Here is a 27,711-nt window from a genome sequence, read left to right as displayed (position 1 = left end):
ATTTCTGTTTATCTTTTCCCTCCATGCCCTGATAAATGAAAATTCTGTTCACATTTTGATCAAGTTGTTCTTGAAATTATAACCCTATTAAATCTGTCTTGTTACATAAAAAATGAAAATTAGAATGGCAGATATAAATGACTCCGAATTTTTATGAATAATAAAGAAAAATAAAGGATAACGCATCATCTGGTGCTAACTGCTGCACCACTGTGCTGCAGTGCTTATAAGCAGCCAAATTAGCAGGCTAAACTACAATAATAAACCTAATGTTGTTTTACAAATTCTGCCATGCACACGGGATAATGTCATTAACATTTCTCTTAGAAGCTTCTGTTCTAAACAATTATTAATGCACTGGAACATCTCCTCACATTGGCATATTTACTCACTACTTGAGCTATACCAACAAAGAAGAAAAGTCCTCGTGGGATGTGTGAAAGAAATCATTCATAGAATAAGGTTGGGATGTCTCTGAGTGTCACCAGATGTCTCAAATTGATGTTGAAAATTAACAGCTGGCATTTTTTTTACTTCTTTAATGTAAAATACTACATGTACAGTAAAATGTGCATAAAGGAAAGAGGTCTACATAATTAAACTTGTGCTTTTCATCATTAAATTACTCAGCTCATGGCCACAAACTGTTTTCCAGCATAGCAAATGAGAGTGGAGAACTTTTTCTGCAACTTCAGATACCACTCTGTGACTGAACAAGCCATTTTCATGCATTATTTGTGAATACTGGGCTGCCTGTTCAGAGGTGTTGCTGTATGTTTGACTAGTGTAGCAAAGCTTCAAAGAAAAAAAAGGGGCTCAGTGTACAACAGCAAAATCACTTTCTTTAATGAACATCACGGAAGCCCAGTTGACATCTTCATTGTCATTGAGCAGCTCTTTATTCCCTGGGATAATGGTTTCACGCTGAAGGCTTGTGATCCATTTCTTTGATAAAATCTTTTAAAGTTCATGTTGAGAGACAAAACAGTGCTTTACCTTACTCTGAATTCACGGTATACATGTCAAGTGAGGGGAGCATCTTCGTCAGAAAGCATCTCTCTGATGGTACATCAGTGTTTGGTGTCTGGCATTGCTAGTATCTCGTCACATGTTGTGAAAGCGTCTAAGCTCAATGCTAATTTTGTTACACGAACAAAGCAAGTATTTAACGGAGATAACCTTTGATATTTCTGTAGTCACATGATCTCAGTCAGCTACACTAAGAAAAATCTGTTAAATTGCTCTGTTTCAAATGCAGTTAGGCAAATCTTGATTATAAGATTTGCCTGTCATTATGTCAGTCGTTTCTGCTCTGCAGGTAATAATTCATGCTGCTGTTTGGCTTTTGAAAAATCAGTAATAGCTGTCGAGAGGGAGAAGTGAGTTGATTTAGACTGGATCTTTCTCCAGGGAAGAGGTTGCGTTTTTGGAGGTCTTAAGGGTAGGTTTCATGGGCAGCACTTTAAGTTAATAAGCTGGATCAAACAGTTGAACCAAAATCCTTGCTTGTTTACAAGACAGGATTTATGCAAAACATATTAATGTACCAGCATCTTATGACAAATGCAAAAAGCCTCTTAGAAACAACTCATCTCCCACTTAAAGCTTACAGCAAGCAGGGTGGGTGGCATTTTCATAAGAACACTTAGCCGTCTCTCCTTTTTTAACCCTGTTTAACCTTGGTCGCTCGTTGTTAGAATGAGACTTAAGCCTTAGGAAAACATGACACCTGTATTAATGTAGCTGAAACATTTGAGAATAATTAAGTGTCGCCATACTCCTGTTTAAAGACCGTTTAATTAGGGATGTAGTATTTGCCTTGCGTCTGTTGGTAGAGGTCTGTGAATGACTGTGTATACACACACAGCGTTTTGGGATTGGCGAGAAACGTGTGTGGAATTCGGTGAAGGTCTTAATGAAAGTCAGAGTGCTTAGTGGACATGAGGGCTCCTCTGATGGAAATCAATGTGGTCTTTTGTAGCAGGGAGAGCAGCCAATTCCAGGCCTCAGCTGCCTGATGTGGTGTTGGCAGACTTTGACGAACATTTAATGACGCGTCACTGGGCTGGACAGGTAATCGATTTATTTAGGCAGTAATGTATGTATCCCTAGGTAAATCTTTAATTAATGGGCAAAAAGATGAGGACAATTGTGATGCAAAAGGCCAAAGAGCATGAAATTCCAACAAGGAAGAAGGGTGGCTTTCTCATTTCCCTTTCAATTAGCTGTGAGTGCTTCATACTCCAGCTGTTTTGCATTACGTTTAGATATGTCTTTGTTTAGCTTGATCTTCTCTAGACAAGATCTTCCATGGCCAGGAATTTAACTGCTATTGTTTTTGTTTTGCAGTTAAAAGATAGGCATAAAATCCTTTACGCAACATATTTCAAAGACTATTAAAATTCTATATTCTTATATTCTGATGTGGAGAAAAAAAAGACGTGGCTTGATCTCCAATGCAAAGAAAAGTTGGCAACATGAACATTCTGGCTATTAATAATCTGTGGAGGAATGTTTTAATTGGTATGTGGAAGGGTGTGTCTGATTTTTGTGTCTTGAGCCTGCTGGCTGGATAATAGCCTTCTCTGTTCAGACTAACTTTGCTATAGTGGTGAGAGGCAGAGAGCTACACAATTTAAATGTTTAATGTTTAAATGGTCTGTTCTTGTATGTAGTAAAAGAAGACATGAAGGGGGTTTGTGTGACAGAGGAGGATGCTAGGCATAGGGCGGCCTCTAAAGTGAGCAGCTGAAAGAACAAGAAGAAGATTGAAGTAGTTCCTAATTACCAAACATTCGGACAATTGCATTGAAATTTGTGATGATTAAGACATAGTTACACTAATCACACTGGACTGAACCACCTGCAGCAGCACCGCCACTACGCCCACAGACCACCTTAGCCCTCTAAAAACATTGTGTGACTGACCTATTGGAAATATCAATTTTTTTCTGAGTGCAAACATTTCACAACCATGACGATTTTAGTGAAGGCCACACCAGTTTGCAGGTCTAGCTGAGCCAGAGATCTACTATCTGTACGCTTATCCTGCTTCCACTTTTCATGGGCAATTGGCTGCATTTTTGGACCATTGCACTCCTCTGAAACAAAGGCCACAAGCACCACATACATCATGTACAGGACTGTCCACTCAGAACAGTTTGTTCCTCTCCTACCTTCTGAGCTGTTCCATGTTTCTCTACCATGTTTTAGTTCCCCATCATTAATGGATTTTGAAGGTATTTCAAAATCTCCACTTTAATCTCATTAAAACAGAAGTTGTTTTAATAGTAAAAGAAATAACATGGATGTACACAACTAAGAGAGATGTATGTTTATGCATAGGCATGTCTCACTGACAGCTTGAGTCAAGCCTCATTGATAAATCCACTAAGCATTTAAAGGATTTTAGAGTGTGGGTGGGATAGAGTTAGATTGCTCACTGAGCTGAGATCTCTCTTCTGTGCTCCGACTGTGTGCACAGCAGTTCATGTGTTTGTTATGCACCTAATTTGTGGGTTCCCAAAAATAATTTTCTCTGGGAATTTGGAATACTATTGTTACAGTCATTTTAATTTATTTTAATTGAAATGGACCCAACAGATTTATAAATCTGATATATTATTTAAAGATATACAAAAGAAAAATCATAAAAAGAGCACTCAGCTGCCAGACGTACAGTTGTACCCTTGTTCTAACGTATGAAACTTTCAGAATGCTTCAGCGAGCTCTGAATTTTTTTTTACGTAATGAGATTCTGTTGGAAATTGAGAGTATGACACTGTTCATTTACAGTGTGTTCAAAATGTATTCTGACCCCGTATTTGTTTAACATATTTCTTATTTATGAGGTTTTATTTCACAGAGCCTTCAGCTGTGAAAGAATATTTTTGAGCTTTGCCGTTAGAAAAATTAATTGATTGAACATAGTTTAGAAAGCATGCACATTTGTTCTTCATGTCTGTGTAGATCTCAATAACAATTTGACCAAAAGATTTTAGATTTTAGAACTCGCTTTATATTAGAGTCAATGCTAATTATATTACATCAGTATCCCTGTTACTTCATTCCATCTATACCATGATACTACTGTAGCTACTTAACTAGTTAGCTCTGGAAACAAAAATCAATCGACAGTCAATATGACGATAGCGAGAGTGAATTTATTGAGAGCAGAAATGTCTTTAGTTGCTAAACCGTAAAACCAGCCAAGCTAAAGCACCACCTGACATTTTAACACTTCGCGCTTATAAGTACAACCAAGGACTTTCTTTGACAAAAGGGCAAAGAGTACATGCATAGAGGAAAACGAGGATATATAGCCTAGGAACTAGTGTTACAAGAAGGGGAAAAAAAGGAAATTATGCGTCTTTGGTGGCTCCGTGGATGATAAAAAGAAAAAAAACAGAATTGAGGAAGTCAGCACCTGCTGAATTGTTTGAGGTTAAGCTGGAAGCATGTAATCAAAGGACACAGCGAGGAGGGAAAAAAACCAACATCTACTGCTCATAAAGCATAGGTAAGGCATTATAGCAGCTGAATTATGCTGTGACTGGACACAGGTGTTCCATGCACAGTTGCACATTCTTTTGAAAGAGAAAATCCCCTTTCATAAAATGTACTAGAGTGAGTCGTGGTTCTACATTCTGACTGGAATAAAGAATAAACACAGGGCATGTTTGGAAGTGAAAATTAACTTACGCTCCACTGGAAATAAATTGTTGCCGTCTTGCAGTACAATTGTTACTGTATATTGATTTTTGAAAAGTTGTTGTTGTTGAAAGTTCAGCAATAATAATTTCCATTTCATGTTTTAAGGTATATTCATATAGTTTTTGAGCGACAAACCCATACTTTTCAGAAGTCCTCTGCACAGTGGGGAGTCTTGCTAGAAGGATCATCACTTAAGCATCACTCCAATTATCAGGCCTCTGTTACGTGGCTAGATAGAAGACACTTTTGAGTGAAAAGCAAATAAAAACTCACATGGAATGAACCAATAAATGTTAAAAGAACATTGAGCCCACAATGACAGCGACTTTATATTGTGATGAGAAAGATATTGACATCTCTGATCAAAATTCTGAACGCTGTGTAGTGTGAACAACAGAGTCTGTAAATCATCTCTGATCATTGTCCTTGCAATGAAGCATAGTGGTGGCAGCTACTAAACTTATAGTAATTGTTCTCTGTAGCAGAGGTGTATTGACTAGTCAGAATTAAGGGTGAACTGCAGCTAAATCCAGAAATCCTTGGAGAAAAAAATACTCCTTTAACCTGAGACTGAGTTTGTAGTTTACCACTCATCACTGCAGTTACCCAAAGCATACAGCTTAAGTGACAAGCGATTTTGGAATAAGTCCCTGACTTTGATTGTGCTGAATAATGCTCAAAGAAACTCAACCCCCCCTACATAATGACCATGATGCACAGGGCCACACTTGGTGAAAACCAAACAGCAGCATATGAGCACAAATATGGAAACAGTAAGTTCAATTCAATTCAATTCGATTTTATTTATATAGCGCCAAATCACAACAAAAGTCGCCTCAAGGCGCTTTATATTGTACAGTAGATAGCACAATAATAAATACAGAGAAAAACCCAACAATCATATGACCCCTATGAGCAAGCACTTTGGCGACAGTGGGAAGGAAAAACTCCCTTTAACAGGAAGAAACCTCCAGCAGAACCAGGCTCAGGGAGGCGGCCATCTGCTGCGACCGGTTGGGGTGAAAGAAGGAAAACAGGATGAAAGACATGCTGTGGAAGAGAGACAGAGATTAATAACAGATATGATTCGATGCAGAGAGGTCTATTAGCACATAGTGAGTGAGAAAGGTGACTGGAAGGAAAAACTCAATGCATCATGGGAATCCCCGGCAGCCTACGTCTATTGCAGCATAACTAAGGGAGGATTCAGGGTCACCTGGTCCAGCCCTAACTATATGCTTTAGCAAAAGGAAAGTTTTAAGCCTAATCTTGAAAGTAGAGATAGTGTCTGTCTCCCGAATCCAAACTGGAAGTTGGTTCCACAGAAGAGGGCCTGAAAACTGAAGGCTCTGCCTCCCATTCTACTTTTAAATACTCTAGGAACAACAAGTAGGCCTGCAGTGCAAGAGCGAAGTGCTCTAATAGGGTGATATGGTACTACAAGGTCATTAAGATAAGATGGGGCCTGATTATTTAAGACCTTGTATGTGAGGAGCAGGATTTTGAATTCAATTCTGGATTTAACAGGAAGCCAATGAAGGAAGCCAAAACAGGAGAAATATGCTCTCTTTTCTAGTCCCTGTCAGTACTCTTGCTGCAGCATTTTGGATTAGCTGAAGGCTTTTCAGCGAGTTTTTAGGACTTCCTGATAATAGTGAATTACAGTAGTCCAGCCTGGAAGTAATAAATGCATGAACTAGTTTTTCAGCATCACTCTGAGACAGGATATTTCTAATTTTAGAGATGTTGCGCAAATGGAAGAAAGCAGTCTTACATATTTGTTTAATATGTGCGTTGAAGGACATGTCCTGGTCAAAAATGACTCAAGGTTTCTCACAGTGTTACTGGAGGCCAAGGTAATGCCATCCAGAGTAAGAATCTGCTTAGATACCATATTTCTAAGATTTTCAGGGCCGAGTACAATAACCTCAGTTTTATCTGAATTAAGAAGCAGAAAGTTAGCGGCCATCCAGGTCTTTATGTCTTTAAGACATTCCTGCAGTTTAACTAATTGGTGTGTGTTACCTGGCTTCATGGATAGATAGAGCTGCGTGTCATCTGCATAGCAGTGAAAATTTATGCTATGTCTTCTAATGATGTTGCCTAGGGAAGCATGTATAATGTAAATAGAATTGGTCCTAGCACTGAACCCTGTGGAACACCATAATTGACCTTAGTGTCTGAAGAGGACTCTCCATTTACATGTACAAATTGGAGTCTATTAGATAGATATGATACAAACCACTGCAGTGCAGTACCTGTAATACCTACAGCATGTTCTAATCGCTCTAATAGGATATTATGGTCAACAGTATCGAATGCAGCACTGAGGTCTAGCAGGACAAGCACAGAGATGAGTCCACTGTCAGAGGCCATAAGAAGATCATTTGTAACCTTCACTAAAGCTGTTTCTGTGCTGTGCTGAGCTCTGAAACCTGACTGAAACGCTTCAAATAAGCCATTCCTCTGCAGATGATCAGTTAGCTGTTTGACAACTACTCTTTCAAGGATTTTTGATATGAAAGGAAGGTTGGAGATTGGCCTATAATTAGCTAAGACAGCTGGGTCTAGAGATGGCTTTTTAAGTAAAGGTTTAACTACAGCCACCTTGAAGGCCTGTGGTACATAGCCGATTATTAGAGATAGGTTGATCATATTTAAGATCGAAGAATTAATTAATGGCAGGACTTCTTTGAGCAGTTTTGTAGGAATGGGGTCTAAAAGACACGTTGATGGTTTGGAGGAATTAATTATTGAAGTTAACTCAGAAAGATCAATTGGAGAAAAGAGTCTAACTTAACATTGATGGTACTAAAAGTAGCTGTAGATAATATTACATCTGTGGGATGATTATTGGTAATTTTTTCTCTAATGATAAAAATTTTATTTGTGAAGAAGTTCATGAAGTCATTACTAGTTAATGTTAAAGGGATTGTTGGCTCAGTAGAGCTCTGACTTTTGTCAGCCTGGCTACAGTGCTGAAGAGAAACCTAGGGTTGTTCTTATTTTCTTCAATCAGTGACGAATAGTAAGATGTTCTGGCTTTGCGGAGGGCTTTCTTATAAAGCAGCAAACTATTTCTCCAGGCTAAATGATGATCCTCTAAATTTGTGACACGCCATTTCCTCTCCAGCTTACGAGTTATCTGCTTTAGGCTACGTGTTTGAGAATTATACCACGGAGTCAGGGACTTTGGATTTGAGGCCTTAGTTTTCACAGGAGCTACAGTATCCAGAGTTGTACGTAGTGAGGAGGTAAAATTATTAACAAGATAATCAACCTCTGTTGGAGTAGCGTTCAGGTAGCTGCTCTGCTCTATGTTGGTACAGGGCATTGAAGATGATAACAGTGGGTGGATTATATTCTTAAACTTAGTTACAGCGCTTTCAGAAAGACATCTACTTTGATAAAGTCTACTCTCCACTGCTGTGTAATCAATTATTGTAAATGTAAATGTTATCAGGAAATGATCAGACAGCAGAGGGTTTTCAGGAAACACTGTTAAATGTTCAGTTTCTATGCCATATGTTAAAACAAGATCTAGAGTGTGATTAAAGTGGTGGGTGGGTTCTTTTACACATTTGAGAGAAGCCAATTGAGTCTAATAACAGATTAAATGCGATGTTGAGGCTGTCATTTTAGCATCTACATGGATGTTAAAATCACCCACAATAATTATTTTATCTGAGCTGAGCACTAAATCAGATAAAAGTCTGAGAAATCAGAGAGAAACTCTGTGTAAGGCCCAGGTGGACGATAGATGATAACAAGTAAGACTGGTTTCTGAGTTTTACAGCTGGGGTGGACGAGGCTAAGCATCAGGCTTTCAAATGAATTAAAAGTCTGTCTTGGTCTTTCGTTAATTAATAGGCTGGTGTGAAAAATTGCTGCCACACCGCCCCCTCGGCCTGTGCTTCGAGGTTTCTGGTAGTTAGAATGACTCGGGGTGTTGATTCATTTAAACTAACATAATCATCCTGCTGCAACCAGGTTTCTGTAAGGCAGAGTAAATCGATTTGTTGATCAATTATTAAGTCATGTACTAACAGAGACTTGGAGGAGAGACCTAATATTTAATAATCCACATTTCACTGTTTTACTCTTTGGTTCAGATGTGGATACTGTATTGTTCTTTCTTTGTGATTTTTGTGTTTAAGTTGTTTATTGCTGGTTTTGGTTTGTTTTTTGTCTTTTTTGGAGCTGACACAGTCTCAATGGAGATGGGTTTTTGGGGGGGTAGCAGGAGGAGAGAAGCTGCAGAGAGGCGTGTAAGACTGCAACTCTGCTTCCTGGTCCCAACTCTGGATAGTCCCAACTATCCGACTGGTGCTTATATTGTCCATGTCTACTGACTTTGAGCACTTTGAGCACTATTACAAGTCTCATTCACCTTCATGTACCTAAGCATTTTTGCACCAACCTTCCATACTCTCCCTCTTTCAATGTCTCTGCATCACCTGAGCCACAGACGCCCCTATGCCTCATATCAATAGTTAAGCATGGTGGTGGAAAGGTGATTATTTAGGTTTTGCATGCAAATGACCTGGGCAACTTGCAATCAGGAAATCGCCCATAAACTTTTCTGTGTATTCTACCAGCTAAAGCTTGGCTGAAATTGGTTCATGTAACAGCACGATGATCCCAAGGATACCCGCAAATCTGCAGTAGAATGGCTGAAAAAGAATTAAGGACATTTATGTTTAAGACCTTACATGGTGAGGCATCTGAAATATATGTGTTATTGGTGAAGACCCTCAAAAAAATCTAAACAATTGTCAAATTAATGCAGTCTGCTTTAAATGTCAGTAGAAATCTTTCTGAGTAAGAAAACATGTTTAATATTATCCTGGTCTCCTTTTGGCTGAAGCCAACTGTAAACTGTTTAGTGCAATGAAAGTCAGCATATACAATCAATCGCTCTTTAAGGCTCATTTGAAATGACTGCAGGATTTATGCAGGAGCCTCCTTTTTAGGCAGCAGTGTATTGGTCTGTGACTTTGTAGTAATTATCCATGGACTAAGGACAAAGTGAAAGAGGGAGAGCGTACGTGTGAGTGTTTGTGAGTGTGATGGCATCGTTGGAAGATAGGGGGTACATGAAGTGGGAGAGAAAGTTTTTGCATCTACTTTACAGTATCACGCTTCTATTCGATCTTGCAGTAATTAGTCTTTGAGTTTAGAAGGTGAAGACAGAGTCAAACAAAATTAGACAAATCTGCCTACAGGTAATTATGCAGTCTATTGATATCCAATAACCAATTCATATGGCTCCTTGGACTTTCATACTATCACTCCAGTTCACTCTGTACCAAAACTGCAGATGCTTTGTTGACTTAAAAATGGTGAAGTTTACCATGGTTATTTATTTAGTGAAATGCCTCCGTGTACTTTACTATTGCTGCAGAAACGTGGATGCTAAATCAGTGCCAGAAATTAAATAAACAAAGCAATGAACTGTATTTTACTGAATTTCTTAACATTGCCATTCTTTGCATCATGTACTCTGAAAGTAAAATGAGGATTTTCTATTTTTGCAGGTGAGCCACTGAATGGTAGGACTACTCCTGGGATTCCTAACGGATACTGGAGCTTCTCCTGGATAGCTGAGGACAACCTCAGTTTTCCCAATGACTCAGTTCCTATTTCAGGTAAGTCAGGTTTTGTCAGCCCTCCTCAAACAGACCACATATCTCTGTTCCCAGTTGTCCTCAACACCTGGCATCAGCTTTCCCTCAGCACACATTAAATCTCTGTCTTGTCTGCTCTCTACAAGGCACAAAATTGAGATTTTGTTGAAGATAGACGCGTATTTATTCTTGAATTCACACACTAACACACACACATCATGTGGGAGGTGTTACATTTCTTACAGGTGATATTACAGCAGAGATGAAATGAAACAATGCATATAAAAATACAGTTCTACATAAGCAGTTTAATTAAGAAATTTAACACAAGTTCAAAACCTAGAAAAAGCTGGAAAAGAGTTGTTGTTTTTTTTTATTTGAGATGTGCTAATTTCAGTTGGCTGATACAATATCTTGGTTTGTTTTTTCTAAGTGTGACCTACTGATTCAAATTTTTGCCAGTTCTTATTGTCTTTCTAACAACTATATCTTATAGCATATACAAGCAAAAGTAAACTTTTTTGTCAATAGCACACTAGAAATAAGCTAATTCCAGGCCCTGGCTGGTTAATCAGTGTGTCTCTAGTAAAAATGTACATGTAGCCAGGTTGTTTTTTGGTATAAAAACAAGATAACACTAAAGTTACAATATAAAAATGTAATGGAAGAGAAATATGACTAAAATATCTAGCATGAGTCTTTGAAGAAGGCCTAATTTTAAATAATCCACCCATAAAATGGCCAAAAAGTGTTTTTTATTAATAAGTGAACTCCATGTGTAGAAATCAATTAGAACTTTGAAAAAGTTTGCTCTGAATATAAAACAGCAGTGTCAAATAATGAAAGTCAATTTCTTTCTCTTTGAATCCTGAAAAGAGCAAGGCGTAAAGAATTATTTTTTTCAGGTTTATTTAAAATGACAAAACTGTTGAGACCTTTGAAGCTTTAATAAACATAAAAACAGATGCTGCATGTGAAATGAACTTTAAAAGACAAGTACACAGTGAAGGAAACATAGTCTTATGTACTTACAACTAAGATACTGTATGCAATAAAACAGATATGCTTACATGGGATATTATAATGGATGGCTTTATCTATTTTTTTTTGTCTTTTGATGTGGAACATGTCTTAAAAAGTCATTAACAGCATTAAACATTCAATCTTGTCATAGACATCACTAAGCCTTAAAGGTGTGTTAGTAACAGATCTGCAGTCTGTTAAAAAAAAAAAGAGTTTTCACAGGGCAGTTTGGACTTAAGTATACACTTACTGCCTCCATAGAAACTTAGAGGGTAAGTAATAGCCATGTGTTGATAATCACATGAACTTCACTAACTAGTCATCAGAAAGTGTGGCCACCTGAGACATTAAAACAATGCACTGCAAAGCAAACAATTTGCACAGGAGTGCACCGCCCAGCTGTTTGGGATCAATTAGCATGTTAATTGTTAAAGTTTATAATAGTACCAGAAGAAAAGACTAAACAAGTATGGTTCATTTGGAAGGGTTGCCAGGGAGAAAGCTTCTTTCTAAAAAGAACATGTCCGCATAGCTTAATTTTGCATGCTTGCATCAGAACAAATCAGAGATTTTTGGAAAAAATGTGAGATGAGACCAAAGTGGAGATGTTTCGCATTAATGCACAGGAACATGTTTGGTAAAACCAAAACACAGCATATCAACAAAAACACCTCCTAGCAACTGTCAGGCACAGTAATGGATCTTGTTTTGCAGCTACAGGACCTGGGTACGTTGTAGTCATTGACTTGACCATAAAAGTACTGTAGAGTAAAATTAAGAATCAGGTGTTGTAATAGTGTGCAAAGAGCTGTGCATAAATGCAAGCCTACGAACCTCAATGAACTTCAACAACGCTTTAAAGAAGAGCATGCCAATTCCTCTGCAATGATGTGAAGCCCTACAGGAAACCATTCTTCAAATTATTAAGAAGGTTGCTCTACAATCTACTTGATCACAGAGTATACTTAGTTTTAAGGCGAAAACATTCCTTTTCACATCATTGTACTTGCATATGAAGCAGTTTACTGCTTTGCTGCTGGATTGGATATACTCAGAGCTGGTAATTTCAAATTGATTTCACAGACACAATTACAATCACTATTTTGTAACTCCTGACACACATTTTAAAATCATCTCAAATATAATGTCATGTAAATCTGCTTAAGGGCCATAATTGATTAACCATTCCTTTATTTGTACATATTCTGTGTGTGACACAGGCTAAGAGGTTTACCCACTCCACTATTCATTCTCAAGGATCCTTCAGGACCCTTGTTAATGACTTTAATTAGTCATATTTTGTAAACAAGAAGAAATTAAGTGGGTTGATTTTGGCATTATGTTTAAAATTAGCTAATCATAGTTCAAAAGCAAGCTTTTAGTAGGCCTATCAAATCTGAAGAGATGGCAAGAGAGGAAGAAGAAAAGAGTCTGTTTCAAGACCATGCCAATGACTCCAGCCTCAAAGGTGTGTTTTCTGTGCTGAAGCCATTCTAAATGTAAAATGTTTGAATGAATAAAAACACAGTTTCTTGCAGCTGTTGTCGTAGAGCATCAGTCAAAGCTGATGCTGAGACAGCAAACCCAAAAGTCACTTTGAAAAGTGATCTAAAGATGTCAGGACTCAGTATTACATCACTTGGTGTGAGCATCTGTGTAACCCTTTAGGCGCTTGTGTGCATCCTTGTCACATCAGCCCATTCGCATCACTCGGAGGTGACGGATCCAGACAGATTTTTTTTTTTTTTGCCCGTTTCCAGCCATCCTGGAGGGTTGGAGGTCATCCTGTAAGTGATGATTCTAACTCCCAATAGCATCAAACTGTCACCCAGCTGTTTATGAAACACATCTTTGACAGTGGATCTCTGGGACCATGCTTCAGCTGCTCGTGGCTCTGACAGTCCACAGTGAACCTGACTGAACTGGTGTCAGTTACACAACAGATTGCCATACTGTTTTTGAATCAATCAGCCTGTCATGGACACAGCCAACTACATTTTTCTGCTATTTCATGCAATGACAGCTCTGACCTATCGTCTCTAGTATGTTAACAAGCCCAGAGAGGGCTTTTTTTTCTTTTTCTGTATGGTGATCAGTCAAGTGAGTTTGGCTGGAGCAGGAAGGCTTACATCTGGGCAGTAAAAGCTTGATGATTACAAATGCTGATGCAGAGTAATGGTGAGCTTCAGTGAAACAAATTAAATGTTGATTGAACAGACAAGAACAAATGTACACTTTTACTAGTACTCGTTATAATGCATTGTATTCTGTCAGTATATGGGCATTCTTTCCTTCCTATTTGTTCTTTGTATTTCATTTCTTGGAGAGATTACATTTTTAAAAGCCAAAAGGAGTCATGACTCTTTGGTTCCTCTGATAAATCTTCAAGGGACTTTTAAAGATTGGCTGGTTTTATATTGTGTAACATAGCATCAGAGTGTGCTGAGAAAAGGTTTGAGAGAGGACAAGTCACAACAACATGGCACGGTGAACTTGGCTGTAGGCTGCAGCGATAGATCTCAGCTCTCCCTACAGCATCTGCTGTCCACTGGCATTTATTACCTACCACAAAAGCCAAAAGCACAGACCGACTGGACCTACGCCACCATACTCTCCCTCTTTCGCTCTCTCTGCATCGCTGCTTCGATTAGCAGCTTTAGCTGCAAAGATACAGGGTAACTCATCTTCCTTGTTTGAATTTCAATGCTGGTAAACTGACTTTATTGCCCCACTGTGTCGGTGATGTCAATAACGTCACAGCCCTCAGTCTTGAAGTCTTTTCTGCTTCCCATCAACATTTATGTCTTTCTTTGGAGAATGGCAGCAGAAACTGACCATAGCCATATTCTGTTTTGCTAAAACCTTCCCATATGCCATCTTTATCACTTTAGACCTGTTCTCTTCATGGAGATGGATTGTCCTGGATCAGCTGTGCCTGCCAGCTGTAACACAGGCATTCAGATGGATGCTAGCCACTTGAGGAGTTGCTGTGCTCTACAATGGAACATCTGCCTCACTCAGCTGGTAGTGCTGTTCTTGTGTAATGAGACACAGCGCTGGAATAAAACACATTTGCAAAGGCGGAGGGTTATAAAGGACATAGCACTGGAGCAGGTGCTTAAATGTGGCCGCCTCTTGGAGTCATATCATTTAGCCTTTCCAACCCCTACTAGTTGGTGCACTGTTTTATTTCCACAGCTATTTAAAGTGGTGAAGTGCATGGAGTTAGGCTCCTCTGAGCATTTGTTTACGTGCACAAGTCATTCAAACAAATACAAAAAAAAGTTCCTCCAGTGTTCATGTAAGGGATATCTAGACACATTCTAGATTCCAGGATGAGGCAAAACTATAGTTTTCAAGACCCATTAGAAAAAAATTTATTGAGGTAACACAAAAATCACATCAAATCTTTAACACCAGCTCTTAGTATCTCGCTCCTTAAGAGACTAAAACCTCATTAGTCTCACACACACTGTTTTCTGAAGTAAAGTGGATATTATGTCTAATAGCTACTTCTCAGGAAGTAGTAAACCTACCAGGATGCTGTTTATATTAGAGCCAGAAAACCATTTAATATTGTGGCTGCACCTTCAGACTCATGAGAGAGGAAAGTGTCCCCTTCCCACCTCATGCCTCATCTCCTGAACAAAGGTCACACAAAAACTTGCACAAAAATGCTCATTTATTCTCAATATTTTTACAATTACTTTTATGTCATCAGATTAGAAATGTGATCCTCCCATATAACAAGAGCCGGCTAAACAGCAATTGGTTATACACTAACCTTATGCTAGCTAATGAGTATTGTAAAAACTTTACCTGTGGCAAACAGTTTGATATTGCACAATGGTTAAATAATATGTTACAGATGAGCTATTACATCATATTTATTTACTCAGCATCAAAGACCAGCAGCGATAAAAAAGTTTCACTTATGCCAGTGAACAGCAGCTAACAGAGGCTAACAGTAGTTAACACCGGCAAAAACAGCGGCGCTACTGTTAGTTCAGCATATGATGAACAACCTACCTCAGTATGGCATTGAGCCATGTTGGACTCCTTTCACACAGGTTTACAGCCTCTTCCAGAGTAAATAAAGGCTGATGGGTTAGGGTTAGGGTCTTCTCACCCAGGATTAATAGCTGAGGTAAAGATAGCAGCCACCATAGCTGGGATTAGGCACTTGAATAGTGAGGGATAATAAAACAGAACTCAGTTCACTGGAATCTACTGACTTTAGTGGTGAAACTTTCAAACACTTTAACTTTAAGTGGGTAAAAGTATTGTCAAATTATTTATCCTCGTCGTCTGTGGTGCTGCCTTCTCTAGAATGTTTTGGTGTGATTTATTATTTGATTCATTTATTATGTGAAATTAAACTGGTACATAGCTTGTGGTTAAAAAACAAAAACGTCTGAAGCGCTACTGTTTTTTATGTATTAGCTATTCAGTAAAAAAAAAATCAATTTTATGTGGGGAATATTTTTCTTCCATAAAAAATGCACCCACCAACTAAGACAGTATCCTGCTAGTTACCACTGAAACCATCAGTGTTTAAAAGAACATGAATTCATCTCTTCCAGGTGGAGGTCCTGTCCCCACATCCACTCAAAGACTATCACTCTTTATACAGCCTTTTACCTGACTTGATTTCTAATGGCTTTGTGGCAGAAAGACTTTTCAGCATCTGTCGTGTAGAAACCAACAAATATGCAAATGGTTACTACGGTATTGTTTTTGGGAGTCAGTGGCAATTGACTTATTGTGTCTCTGAAGCATGAAGATGTGTAGCTATAAATTGTATTTCACATCTGGCATCTGACCACAGCCTATGCTTCTGTTGCAATTACTTTTTTTGGTTGGTCATTTGTGGGCTGCTCTAAATAATGGGACCAATTTTAAAATTGGAGTGGATAAAAACAAGGGGTCTGTCATGGGTGGAAATTCAATGACCAAATTAACAGGGTTTGCTGGCAGATGTGCTGCTGTTGTTTACAATTGCTTTGGTTTGTTATTGACTGGAATTATGAAAAACTCACAAGCTGTTATGATTTTAAAAATCTACTGTAAAGCAAAAGGTTTTTATGGGTTTTGGTTTTGCCATTTTTTTTTATCTGCAGAGTTTATTGTGAAGAACCTCTCTTGACCCCCTGCCAGCTTGTCACCTTTGTAGTTTTGAAAAGTGGATGCTATGGATGAAGCAAGGGAATAAGTTCACAAGGAATGGGTTTTCTGACATTTGACTTTGATCCCTTCTAATCCGGGATCAGTAACTGTCGCATGCAGTTGAGCGAAGAAATACAGATGAGTTAACCACTTTTACCTTCATATTTCTAGATGTTCTCTCTTCTTTTTTTTAACAATAACATTTTTGATGTGACTTGCTTATTTACAGTAAGCAAACAGAACTTTGAAAAGTACTCATTTGTTTTGGGACCAGGGCTTATTGTTTTCAAGTCAGATTAGGAAAAAGAAAAAAAACAAGCAATGGAATTTATGGGTTACACATTTTTAATTTATTTCTAATCCCTGTTGCACCTTCTGCTTGTCAAAAATCACTTGTCACACATCCATTCATATGTATATATTTTACAAAAGGCTCCTGCTTGCTTGATAGGAAATTAATTTGCTTCAAATGCAAATGCCATTAAACAGTCAAATGGATACATAAATAAGCTCAGCCGGACAGAATCTCATTGTAATCAGGAAATAAACATATCCATCATGTCAATTAAAGGGTTTCATGGGGAGATTTGTTAGCACAGTTACAGTTCTCTAGCCACAAAGAGACATCCATTGTTAGATGTAATTTGCTTGATGTCTGCACTTCTGTGCAAATCCATCTCATTTTTTTTTTTCCCAGTGTTTGATCAAATAGCGCTGCGCTGCTGGGAATTCAGTAGTTAATCTATATAGAAAATTAAGAAGGCCGGAGTTGGCTCGCATCTCTCTGACCTTGAGCTGTGTACCACAAAGCATCACTGAATCCATGCTTTGTTTGATAAATAAGGTCAGGGTCATAATGTTGTGACAGGCTCATTAAGCAGTTACACGACATTGTTAACAGATTCAGTACCGCTGGCAACTCTGGGAATGCTCTGCTTGATTACCAATAGCCCTAAGATTCACTCTTGTTTGTTTAGATTTTTTAAACAATTAATTAAATCTCTAGTACATTCAAGTACACACATATTAAATTCATTAAGATCAATTTCTGGCCTTGTTTACAATGATCTCCTAACTTTGATTATACTAAATAATATATGTATGGGATTTTATAACCAGCTAACATCATTTACTCTGATAACCTCAACTTCCTTTACAGGCTAAATAAATTGCAGGAAATAATATTGATTCTGTTGACACTGTCAAGCCATCATCACGTAAAAGATTAAACTTTCTCATAGGTAAATTTACAATGGGTAACTCAGGTGACTTACTAGAGTCATTCATCAGCATCTCATTTTTTACACTTATCATTCAAAAGTGCAAGTTCATATACTCAATGATTAAACAGGAGAAAAAAAATTAGACTCCCCAGTCACCCTGACAAGTATTTCTTTGTACTGTGTAAAACCGAAACCAGAGCTGCTCCAGGTTGATAACATTTTAATGCAAATGTATTGTGTGTATTTAGAAACTATTTAAAATTAATCATCAGTTCAAGTCTGCATGGTGATTGACATTTTAAAGGCAAATTAGTTTGCTGAGTGTGGTTAACGTTGGCAGTGCAAGCAAAGAGCATGTGGAAAAAACTTTGGGCCACACCTCATTAGGCCATTGCCACGGATGTATAAAATCTAGCACCTAGCCATGCAGCCTGCCTTTACAAATATTTATAAAAGAGTGACTTGTTGTAAAAAGCATGATTTGTGAAATTTCTTTCATACTTGAAATACTCCACGATAAACTGTGATATTATTGCAAAGTGAACATGTTTATGAACCATAGCAACTCAGCCATGAAGTGGCAGACCAAGTAAAGTTACAGAGCAGGCTCGCCAAATGCTGAGACATCTAATGTATAAGTCACCAATGCTCTGCTGACTCACTAACTACAGTATAGGGAGTTCCTTCTCTGGGATTAACATCAGCACAAAAACTGTAAGCTGGGAGCTTCATGGGATGGATTTCTATGGCTGTAGGTGTGAGTTATAGGTGCCCCAGGTATTTGGTGCATATAGCATACATCAATTACTGCACTAACATGTGGCTATCATTTGTCTTAATTTGAATCTTGCTTGGACAAATTCATTTTCCAACAGGAAGGGAGAGCAGTAATTTCCTACACAACAGCAGGACTGCTTTTTTTATTTGGAAAATGTGAATATTATAAACCACAAAAAATTCTACTGCAAGCTAGTGAGGATAGCAACAAGTCCTCACTGCACTTACAATAAATTTTTATGCATTAAACACAAGTTTCCACAAACTAATTGCAGCATGCTATGTTTTTTCTTCCCCCCATCCCCTTTTGCATGGCAGTCAGTGGTTTCAAGGATTTCAAGGTTATCAAGGTTAGTTTGGTTCTGCCTTTGAATGAACTTGATAATCTTTCTTAAAAAGAAGTGGGATGCAAGAAGCACTAATTGGTCATTTAAGGCATCACAGATTTACGGTCTTTAAACAGTCTCTGTAGATTTACATCTGTAAAGCCCACGATGCTTTATCGCTTCATGCTGTTGTATCCAAAGCTTTCCCCCATAATCTCGGGGGTATTGCTATTCATAGATTGTCTTTAATTATCATCAAAGCCTGTTTGTTCTCGAGCCCTTCCTGACCTTCAAAGTACAAGGTTTGAGTAACCAAGAACAAAAAAGACAATAATATTGTGATTATAATCAGTATTGTTTTCCAGAAGCATTTGTAATGTACTGGGATACATGACCGATTTAATTACATTCAGTTAAGTTGAAATTAATGGAGTGTAGATCAGAGAGAATAGAAATTAAACCTTTTGAAATGGAATAATGGTGGTGGCACATGGGAACTGTTTTGACTGAGCTTCCATTTTACTTCAAAACAAGCTGAACTATTGGATTACTTAATCATGCCATAAAGCACTAGGGGTATTTTCACTGACAAGTCACTACATATGACAGCTAGAATGAATTCATTCTTTAATTGTTCTATAACAAATAATTGTAAATGCTTTGAAGATTCATTGATCACACTGAATAATCCCTTTTAAAGATGGTTAATTTTGTTTGTTTTAAGCACTTATAGATGTGGAAGATGACTTTTATTGAAAATGGGCTCCAAAATAGGTCCAGATTTTATTTAATTTTAATTTTTTTTTTTTTTTTTTGCCTGTCTCGTTCGGTTCTTTAGCCAGCAGAATTATTGTCTGAGGGCCAAGAAAGATGCCCAACGGATTTACTTTACCAAGTGGATCATCACAGCCTTGCCATATTGGTCCTTTTGATTGTTTTGTTATTATTATTTATTTATGTTTTATATTTTATTTTATATTTTAAATTTTGCAGTACCCCATAAGAAATACAGACCCTCTCTTTTTGTGTTTCTGTGTATACAGTGTTAATTAAATTAATATTAATATTAATGGAGGGTTCAATAGTAAGACATGGTCACAGTTCCAAATAATTTTCACATGAAGACTTGAAGGATAGCGAGCCTTTATGATGCATCCACTCTCCTACCACGTGCCTGTGATCTTCAGAAATAAAGGTACATTTCACCTTAGTTATTTAAAACCTGTGCCTTTTTGAAGTCATGACTGAAAAGCTGTTATTTGACTTTTTCTTTTTTTTTTTTCCAAAATGGAAATACTAATTAAGCACATAAATTCTTGAGATAAATTCTGAGATATTACTGTTTGATATTGAACACCTGATTCAAATTCAGTCCGCACTTCTAGCAATTATGCTGTGCTCTGGGACAAATCAAGTATTAAAATGAACTTTTTAGCACAAGATTTTTTGTCACAAATCTGCTCCTAAGTAACCATGGATACCTTTTTCTGGGAGTCAGGGGGGGAGGGTTTTTGTGAATAATGCTTAGCTTTTCTATAAATAGCTCTTGTTTTATAATGAAAAGGTAAATGAACCTTTGCCGTAACTTCAAAAACAAATATAAATATATATTCTGGGTGGGGGGGTTGGTTGGTTAAACCGCAGAATGAATGAACCATCAAAGCCACGTCCACGGTGATTTGGCAAGTCATCGGTTCTTAATCACTTTGCTCATGCAGGAGGTGGGCGGAATTGGATGACAGATCCAGATCTTGCTCACCACAGTTGAATCAAATCTTTCATCCCCAATTGGCAGCACACGTTGCTTGGCTTGTCAATGTGCCAAGCGCATTTCTGCATACATGAATATTAGTATGATATCCAATGGTCGAAAAATATGAGCAGACAGCTCTGAAACTTTGAGTGTTCAAAATATGCAAATGTTTTCCTGAAAAGGTTTTTTTTTTTTATTTTGATTTTTACATATATTTTATGTAAGCCTGCATATATTTCAGTATTTTTCATCAGAACATGCTGCAGTTTCATAGTACGTTTCCAATGCAGTATTTATAAAACAGCTACAGACACCATTATTAATAGTATTATGACCTATATGTCAATTCACAAAAATAGGCAATATGAGTTCAGGTTGTGTGTCCACATTGATTGGATTGCACTCGAAATATTACACTCTAACCTCTTGCTTCTATTCTCTTTTGCAGAAAACATATTTTTTTATACACTATTTTCTTTTGACTCCTTACGAGCTTGAAATAAGAATTAAAGGGACTGCTCAACCACAACAACAAGTGAGGACTTATGTTGCAAATGCAAATTTTTAAAAAAAAGTTTGCATTTCAGTTATACCCACAATCATTAAGTGTCCCTATCGGTTTAATTCTGTGCATTACTGAGTCATACTGCATAGCAGATGATATGTTTAATATATTGCATGAAGCATGAACTTACAGAAGGGTGACTGTTATATAAATAGACTCCGATTTACTGTCTGTTGCCATAGTACGCTTATTTGAGAGCCATAGAATGTAGTTATGGACCAGCTAAAAAGAAAGCTCACTTTTACAATTCTAATGATTTACCCGTATTTGCCATTCGGATAATCCATAATCCAAAAGTGGACTTGGTGTTCTATTCAGTATGAATGTTTTTGCAAATGTTTGTCCCCAGAATCAGAACAGAGTTAGGGAAAAAAAGCTTTTGCACATCCTGCCAGGCCCTGAAATGTTCTGAACTAGTTATTATGAGAGAGTTTAGTCACTCTTGAAAAAGAGGAGCTGCCTTTGCAGCTATGAGTATGTGTTTAGTTTTTTTAAGAGCTGCAGTATTGTTATTTCTTTTATCAGTGCTCTTAGATGTGTGCAACTAGTGGTCCAAATATACATAAAGGTAAAAGATTACACTGTGTAAATGTCCCATCTTCTTTTGTCCCACTGGCAGCAGTCACATGCTGAAATGTGCTGCTCTTGTACTTTCTGAACCTCACCTTTGTCACACTGGCATTTGCAGGTTTGTATATTCTGATAATCATTCTGTCAAACTCCAGAGAATGGCCCAATCACTGAATTTTAAGTTTGAATCCTTATGAGTCAGAACAACTGTGCTGATCAGTGCAAGTGTGAAGCCCGGTACTACTGATCACATTGCATCACTCCACTCTAGCACTGAGACATTTAATGAAGAAAAGGAAATTAGTTTTCACTACAACCTTCAAATTATTCGTTTCTCCACATCTCATCAGGCCTTAAGGTCCCTAGTGGTAGTGAGGTACAAAAATCAGAGTTTTGGGGGGGGGGGGGGTTTGCCAAATTATACATTTTAAGTATGGGAGCAGTTACCCTTTCTGGCATTAAGTGGTTGGGAAGGACTGCTGCCACGATTTCTCTACAGGCAACTGCCCTTTTAATTGACAGCATTGGCCAGCCTAATGCAGCCACCTCAGCTTACCTAATGAAATGATATCAGTTCATTAGGTAAAACTCCTTTTAGGTGCTCAGTCTAAGATTTCAAGGCTTTTATACATTGTTCCAATTGTGTTCTGAATGTTAGGATTGTAGATTAAAACATGTAAAGAGTGAGATATGAAGAGATATACAAGTAGACTCGTATTGGATATTGAACAAAATGTGAATATTGGCACCATCCTCTTCATTCTGTATGGTTTTCATTATCAAGATCCATAATCATTCCACTTTGGCAACATTTTCTCATATCTGTATCATGTCTCATAAAACAATTTATCCTGGAAACTTTGTATTTCTTCTATAAGTACATTCAATAAGGGAGATGTTGTTTTCTCTGATATCTCAGTTATTTAAGTGGTTTGCCAACATTTTTCTTCTCGTATAATTAGAAATAATAACACTGTCACACCTAGGTTGACTTGTCCAAGAGGAAGAATATTAAGAGAATTTCAAAGCCACCACAATTTAACATGGAAAATTCTCTCACAGCTAAACTCTGTTTGCTCATTTGTTGCTGCTGTTTGAGTTTTTCATCCTGCTATCTTCAGACAGGTGGCTGAAAGAAGCACAGTTCACACACTGTTTAGTTGTGCTTTATAGCTTCATAGCTCATAGCTGGAGATAATATCTAGTCAGCAAACACGAAAAGAGCCTAGCCTAGTCAGTTTTCCTATTGTAAATTACATAAACAGCATTAGGTCCATGTAGAGGCATGCCTTTGCTATTCAAGTGTGCCATGGAGTGATGTCCACAAAGTAAATGATCCAGCCATCTATGCATCCATCCACCTACTAGCTTAACCCACTATCCAGGGTCACAAAGGGTGGGTCCCTTCTGACATTGGGTGAAAGGTGAATCATGACCACTGAAGGCAACTATTCACTTTCACACCTACAGCCTATTTCAATTCAGGATTTAACCTAGCATGCCTATCTTTGGACTGTGGCAAGAAACCGGAGCATCTGGAGAAACACAGAAAATGCCTCAGGCAGTTACAACAAATTCACTGCATACACATTTAGATCTCACAGTATAAACATTCGTGTGAAAAGAGAGCTTTCACAGGATTCTATGGACCCTAGTGGGAAAAAAAACACACTATCACTGATTAATAGTAACATCATGGAACATCAAGGCAGCAAGGTTTACAGAGTTGCGTCTGAAGGAATTCAGGAACATTGCCCTTTGGAAAAGACGAAACCTAAAGGGAGATAGTTTGCAATGATACATAAATAAACACGGCATATCATCAGAAATATGTCATACATATGCCCAATAATAAGGCTCCAGGACCAGACGGCTTTCCTGCAGAATTCTACAAAGAATTCTGGACGATTCTAGCACCAGTTTTTTTACAGAACGTTGTTGGAAATCAAAGAAAAGGGCAGACTTCCATCAAATATGAATTCTGCAAACATTAATCTCCTGCTAAAACCAGGCAAAGACCTATATCCCTCAAGCTATCGTCCAATATCCCTTATAAATGTAGACCTTAAAATAATCTGCAAAGCTCTCTCGAAGAGACTAGAGAAAATAACCCCCCTCTTAATTCATCCTGACCAAACTGGTTTCATAAAAGGTAGGCACTCATCAACAAATACACGTAGATTACTTAATTTGATAGACTACTCATACAGTAAAAACCTTGAAACTACAATATTTTCTTTAGATGCAGAAAAAGCGTTTGACAGAGTTAACTGGAAATTTCTATTTGCAACTTTACACAAATTTGGTTTTGGATCTTCTTTCATCAACTGGTTAAAAATATTATATAATTCCCCAACAGCTTGTGTGAGAACAAATGACCAGACATCCTCCAGCTTCTGTCTCCTGAGGGGCACCAGGCAGGGATGCCCACTCTCCCTTCACTGTTTGCAATTTTTATCGAACCACTAGCAGCAGCAATTAGACAGAATTCAGTAATTAAGGGCATAAAATGCAAGAATGTAGAACATAAAATCAGCCTTTATGCGGATGATGTGTTACTCTTTCTCCAAAATTCACAAACCAATATCTCTGGGGTGATTGAACTGATAAACTCTTTTGCAAGAATATCAGATTACTCAATTAACTGGTCAAAATCTACAGTCCTTCCGATTAATTGCTCCTTCCATAATTCCTCTTCTACTCCACTGCAATCGGGAAATATAAAATATTTAGGTATTAATGTATCTCCCAAGCTTGCAGATCTAACTAAATTAAACCATATCCCACTTTTAAAGAAGGTAGAAGGTGATCTGGCTAGGTGGAAATGTCTACCCATATCACTCATGGGAAGGGTTGCCGCTATAAAAATGATGGTATTACCAAAAATAAATTATTTATTCTCAATGATCCCAACTAAACCGCCGCAAGATTGGTTCAGATCTCTAGATTCATATATGTCCAAATTCCTTTGGAAAAATAAGCCCCACGTATAAGCTTAAAAACACTACAAAAGACCAAGGATAAAGGAGGATTAGAACTACCTAACTTTCAGCATTACTTCTTAGCCAACAGGCTTCAGTTTATCTCAGGATGGCAAAAACATACCCTCTTAGATGAACCTTGGCTAGATGTAGAACAAGCACTTTGCAATAATCTAGAGATTTCAGATCTACCATTTATCAGCTCAAACATCCAACGACATGAATGCTTCAAAAGCATCAACATCAGCTCTTCTCTGACAGCGTGGTGGGAGTTTCTGAAGTTGACAGAGTCTTCATTAATCCCATGCAAACGTACACCTATCTGGAACAACCCTGACATATTACAAAACAATAATATGATAAACTTTTCAGATTGGAGTAGTAAAGGAATCAAATACTTAGAACATATACTAGAAGGAACAGAATTTATCTCATTTGACAGACTAGTTACACAATATGGGATCAACAAGAAAAGATTTTAGAATATCAACAAATTAAATCCATAATAAATAAGAGATTTAAACCGGGTCAAGTTGAACTACAAAGCGACACCAAGTGTGGTTCAATTTCTTACTCTTAAAACCCCAAATTACTATCCAAAATATACAGAATGCTTTCTAAAACAGATGAATCAATATCACTTCCTATTGCAAAATGGGAAGCGGATTTATCAGTTAACTTTGACCAAAACTTCTGGTCTCAGATTTGCTTAAAACCTTTCATCTAATTAGAAATCCCAGTCTTCAATTAATTCAATACAAAATACTACATAGAGTGCACTATACAGGCCATCGGATGTTCAAGATGGGCTTTACGTCTACCAACAACTGCTCACACTGCCAAACCAATTCACGGGACAATTATATCCACGCTCTTTGGTTCTGTCCACCAGTTCAGAAGTTTTGGCGCGAGATATGTGAAGACTTATCAAAGTGTCTGAAATGTAACATTCCAACTTCCCCTTTAGTATGTTTGTTGGGCAGCTTAGATAATGTCACTCCGGAAAAGAATATAGCCCATATGGTTTTCACTGCCCTATGCATAGCCAAGAAAACAGTCCTCATGAACTGGAAAAATAAAAATAATCTTAATTCTAACCAATATAGAAATTATTTATTAGATTACATTAGTCTTGATACAGCCTCTGCCACCACATCAGATCAATTTCTCTGGGCTCCTTTGATCAGCTCCATCACCTAGTGGGGTGGGGGTCTTAGTTTGGTCCCACCTTCACTGTTGTGATTGGTGTGGGGGTAGGGACAGGCTTAGGGCATCGGGGTTCCCCGGAGCATCTTCCTTGGGGGCTCAATCCGGGTAGCGGCCATGGCCAATTAGGGGCTCTGTTGGCTCTTAGGTGACGGTTTCCTCGTGGCTGCGTGCAGCGGGCTAGGGAGGGTCTGTGCTGACGGACGTGGGTTACTGACCTGGTAGCCTGGCTGCCCCTGGGTGGGTCCGGGATGGGCGTGAGGTTCTGGGGGCGCTCCGTCTCTGGGCTGGGGCCCTGGCCAAGCCTCAGGGGCTTGGGTCCTGGTTGGTGTGTTGCGGGGTTGTGGGCGGGTGGGTGTATGGGGGCCCAGTCCTGGCGCGGGGTGCCGCCTGTGCATCGAACCACCTGGGGGGCTCTTCAACTGGTGGGGGAGGTTGTCAAATCCTGCAGGAGATTTCCTCTCTTCAGGAACTCTCTCTGCAGGAGGGGAGATACAGGAGAGGTGGAGGAAGATCTCAGCCTGGGCGTCTATTGTCTTGTGTAGTCTGGAAGATGAGTGGATGATGGGGTGGGTGCAGTTTTCTCTGTGGTGGGGGTCGGGTGGACTGTCCCGGGCTCTGTGGGGCTGGGCGGCGTTGCTGCACTGGGCCCCGGTCCGGATGGGCCTGGGCCCCCTTTCCTGGCGGGTTGCAGAGTATGGGGGTGCCTACTGGGGTCAGCGGGGAGCTGGCCCAAGGGAGGGTCACTGCCCCTCCCTTCCTTCCCTCCCCATCTCCAGCTGCCTCCCTCTTCCCGCTCCACCACAATCACCCACACATGCAGGGCCTTGGGGTAGGGGTGTGTCACCAGGGTGCAGAGGAGACATCCCCCCTCTGTCCCCTTCTGGCTGCCTCTGCCTCAATTTTATCCCACAACTTAGACATTCACATTACTCACACTCTCATTACACATACATATAGGATCTTGGGGGTGGGCACGCTACACGGATTCCAAATTACCATCAGGGTATACACCTCACCCCTGGCGTCGTTGCCCACCTCTCAATTTTAAATACACGTAGACATTGAGGGCTAGCAGGAGGGGCTATCGCTTACCTGCTGCTCTGGCAGGTAGCTCCATGCCCTCCTGGGTTTTAAATGCACCTTAGAACACACATACATCAACACTACATATGAGCGGGTGGAGGAGGTTTGAGTCTTCCTACACCCCGTTCTCTGCGACCTGCTGGAGCGCGGGGGCTAGGAGGAGGAGTTGGCCGTCCGACTGGGGTCTGGAATGTGGGGCCTCCCTGCTGCTGCGGAGTCGGGGCAGTCTGCTTCTCCCACCACAGGAAAAGGGTAACATCACCTGGGTCTGGGCGCAGTTTCCCCCAGGGGCAAGGGTACCTAGACCCGGGGCTTAGAGTACGCTTGGGGAGTGTGATTGTGTGTACAGTGTCTCTCTATGTCTGTCTCCATGTTGGGTGAGTGTTGAGTAATTGTATATGAGAGCATGAGGGTGGGAATAGATGTTTGTATCTGTGTGTGCCTGTTTGTCTGTGTCTATATGTCAGGTTGGGTATCAGACGCCACCTCTCTGGGGACATCTCAGGCCCTCCAAGGTTTGGAGGCCCATCTCCCCCCACCACTTCCCCTGCCGGTGGCAGACGCCCTCAGACATCGGTGCGTTGGTGGTTCTTTGTGTCCGGGGGTGGGCGCCCAGGTACCCACCGGCTCACTCCTTGGCGGCTGCTTATCGGGGCCTGGAGCCTGGGGCTCGCTCGGGCCACTGGGGATGGGGT

The 27,711-nt window shown here is 39.2% G+C and overlaps 1 protein-coding gene across 1 annotated transcript in view; it reads left to right on the top strand.

Annotated features, from left to right (window-relative positions):
* Window positions 1–27,711, top strand: part of alk (ALK receptor tyrosine kinase) — a 414,012-nt gene that overhangs the window by 151,134 nt on the left and 235,167 nt on the right. Inside the window, exon 2 of the mRNA XM_031757275.2 lies at window positions 10,251–10,361. Within this exon, the coding sequence (XP_031613135.2) occupies window positions 10,251–10,361 (111 nt within the window). The remainder of the gene's footprint in view (window positions 1–10,250; window positions 10,362–27,711) is intronic.

This window comes from Oreochromis aureus, linkage group 19 (assembly GCF_013358895.1).
Source record: "Oreochromis aureus strain Israel breed Guangdong linkage group 19, ZZ_aureus, whole genome shotgun sequence".
Taxonomy (NCBI): Eukaryota; Metazoa; Chordata; class Actinopteri; order Cichliformes; family Cichlidae; genus Oreochromis; species Oreochromis aureus.
This window is presented reverse-complemented; position numbering and strand designations above follow the sequence as displayed.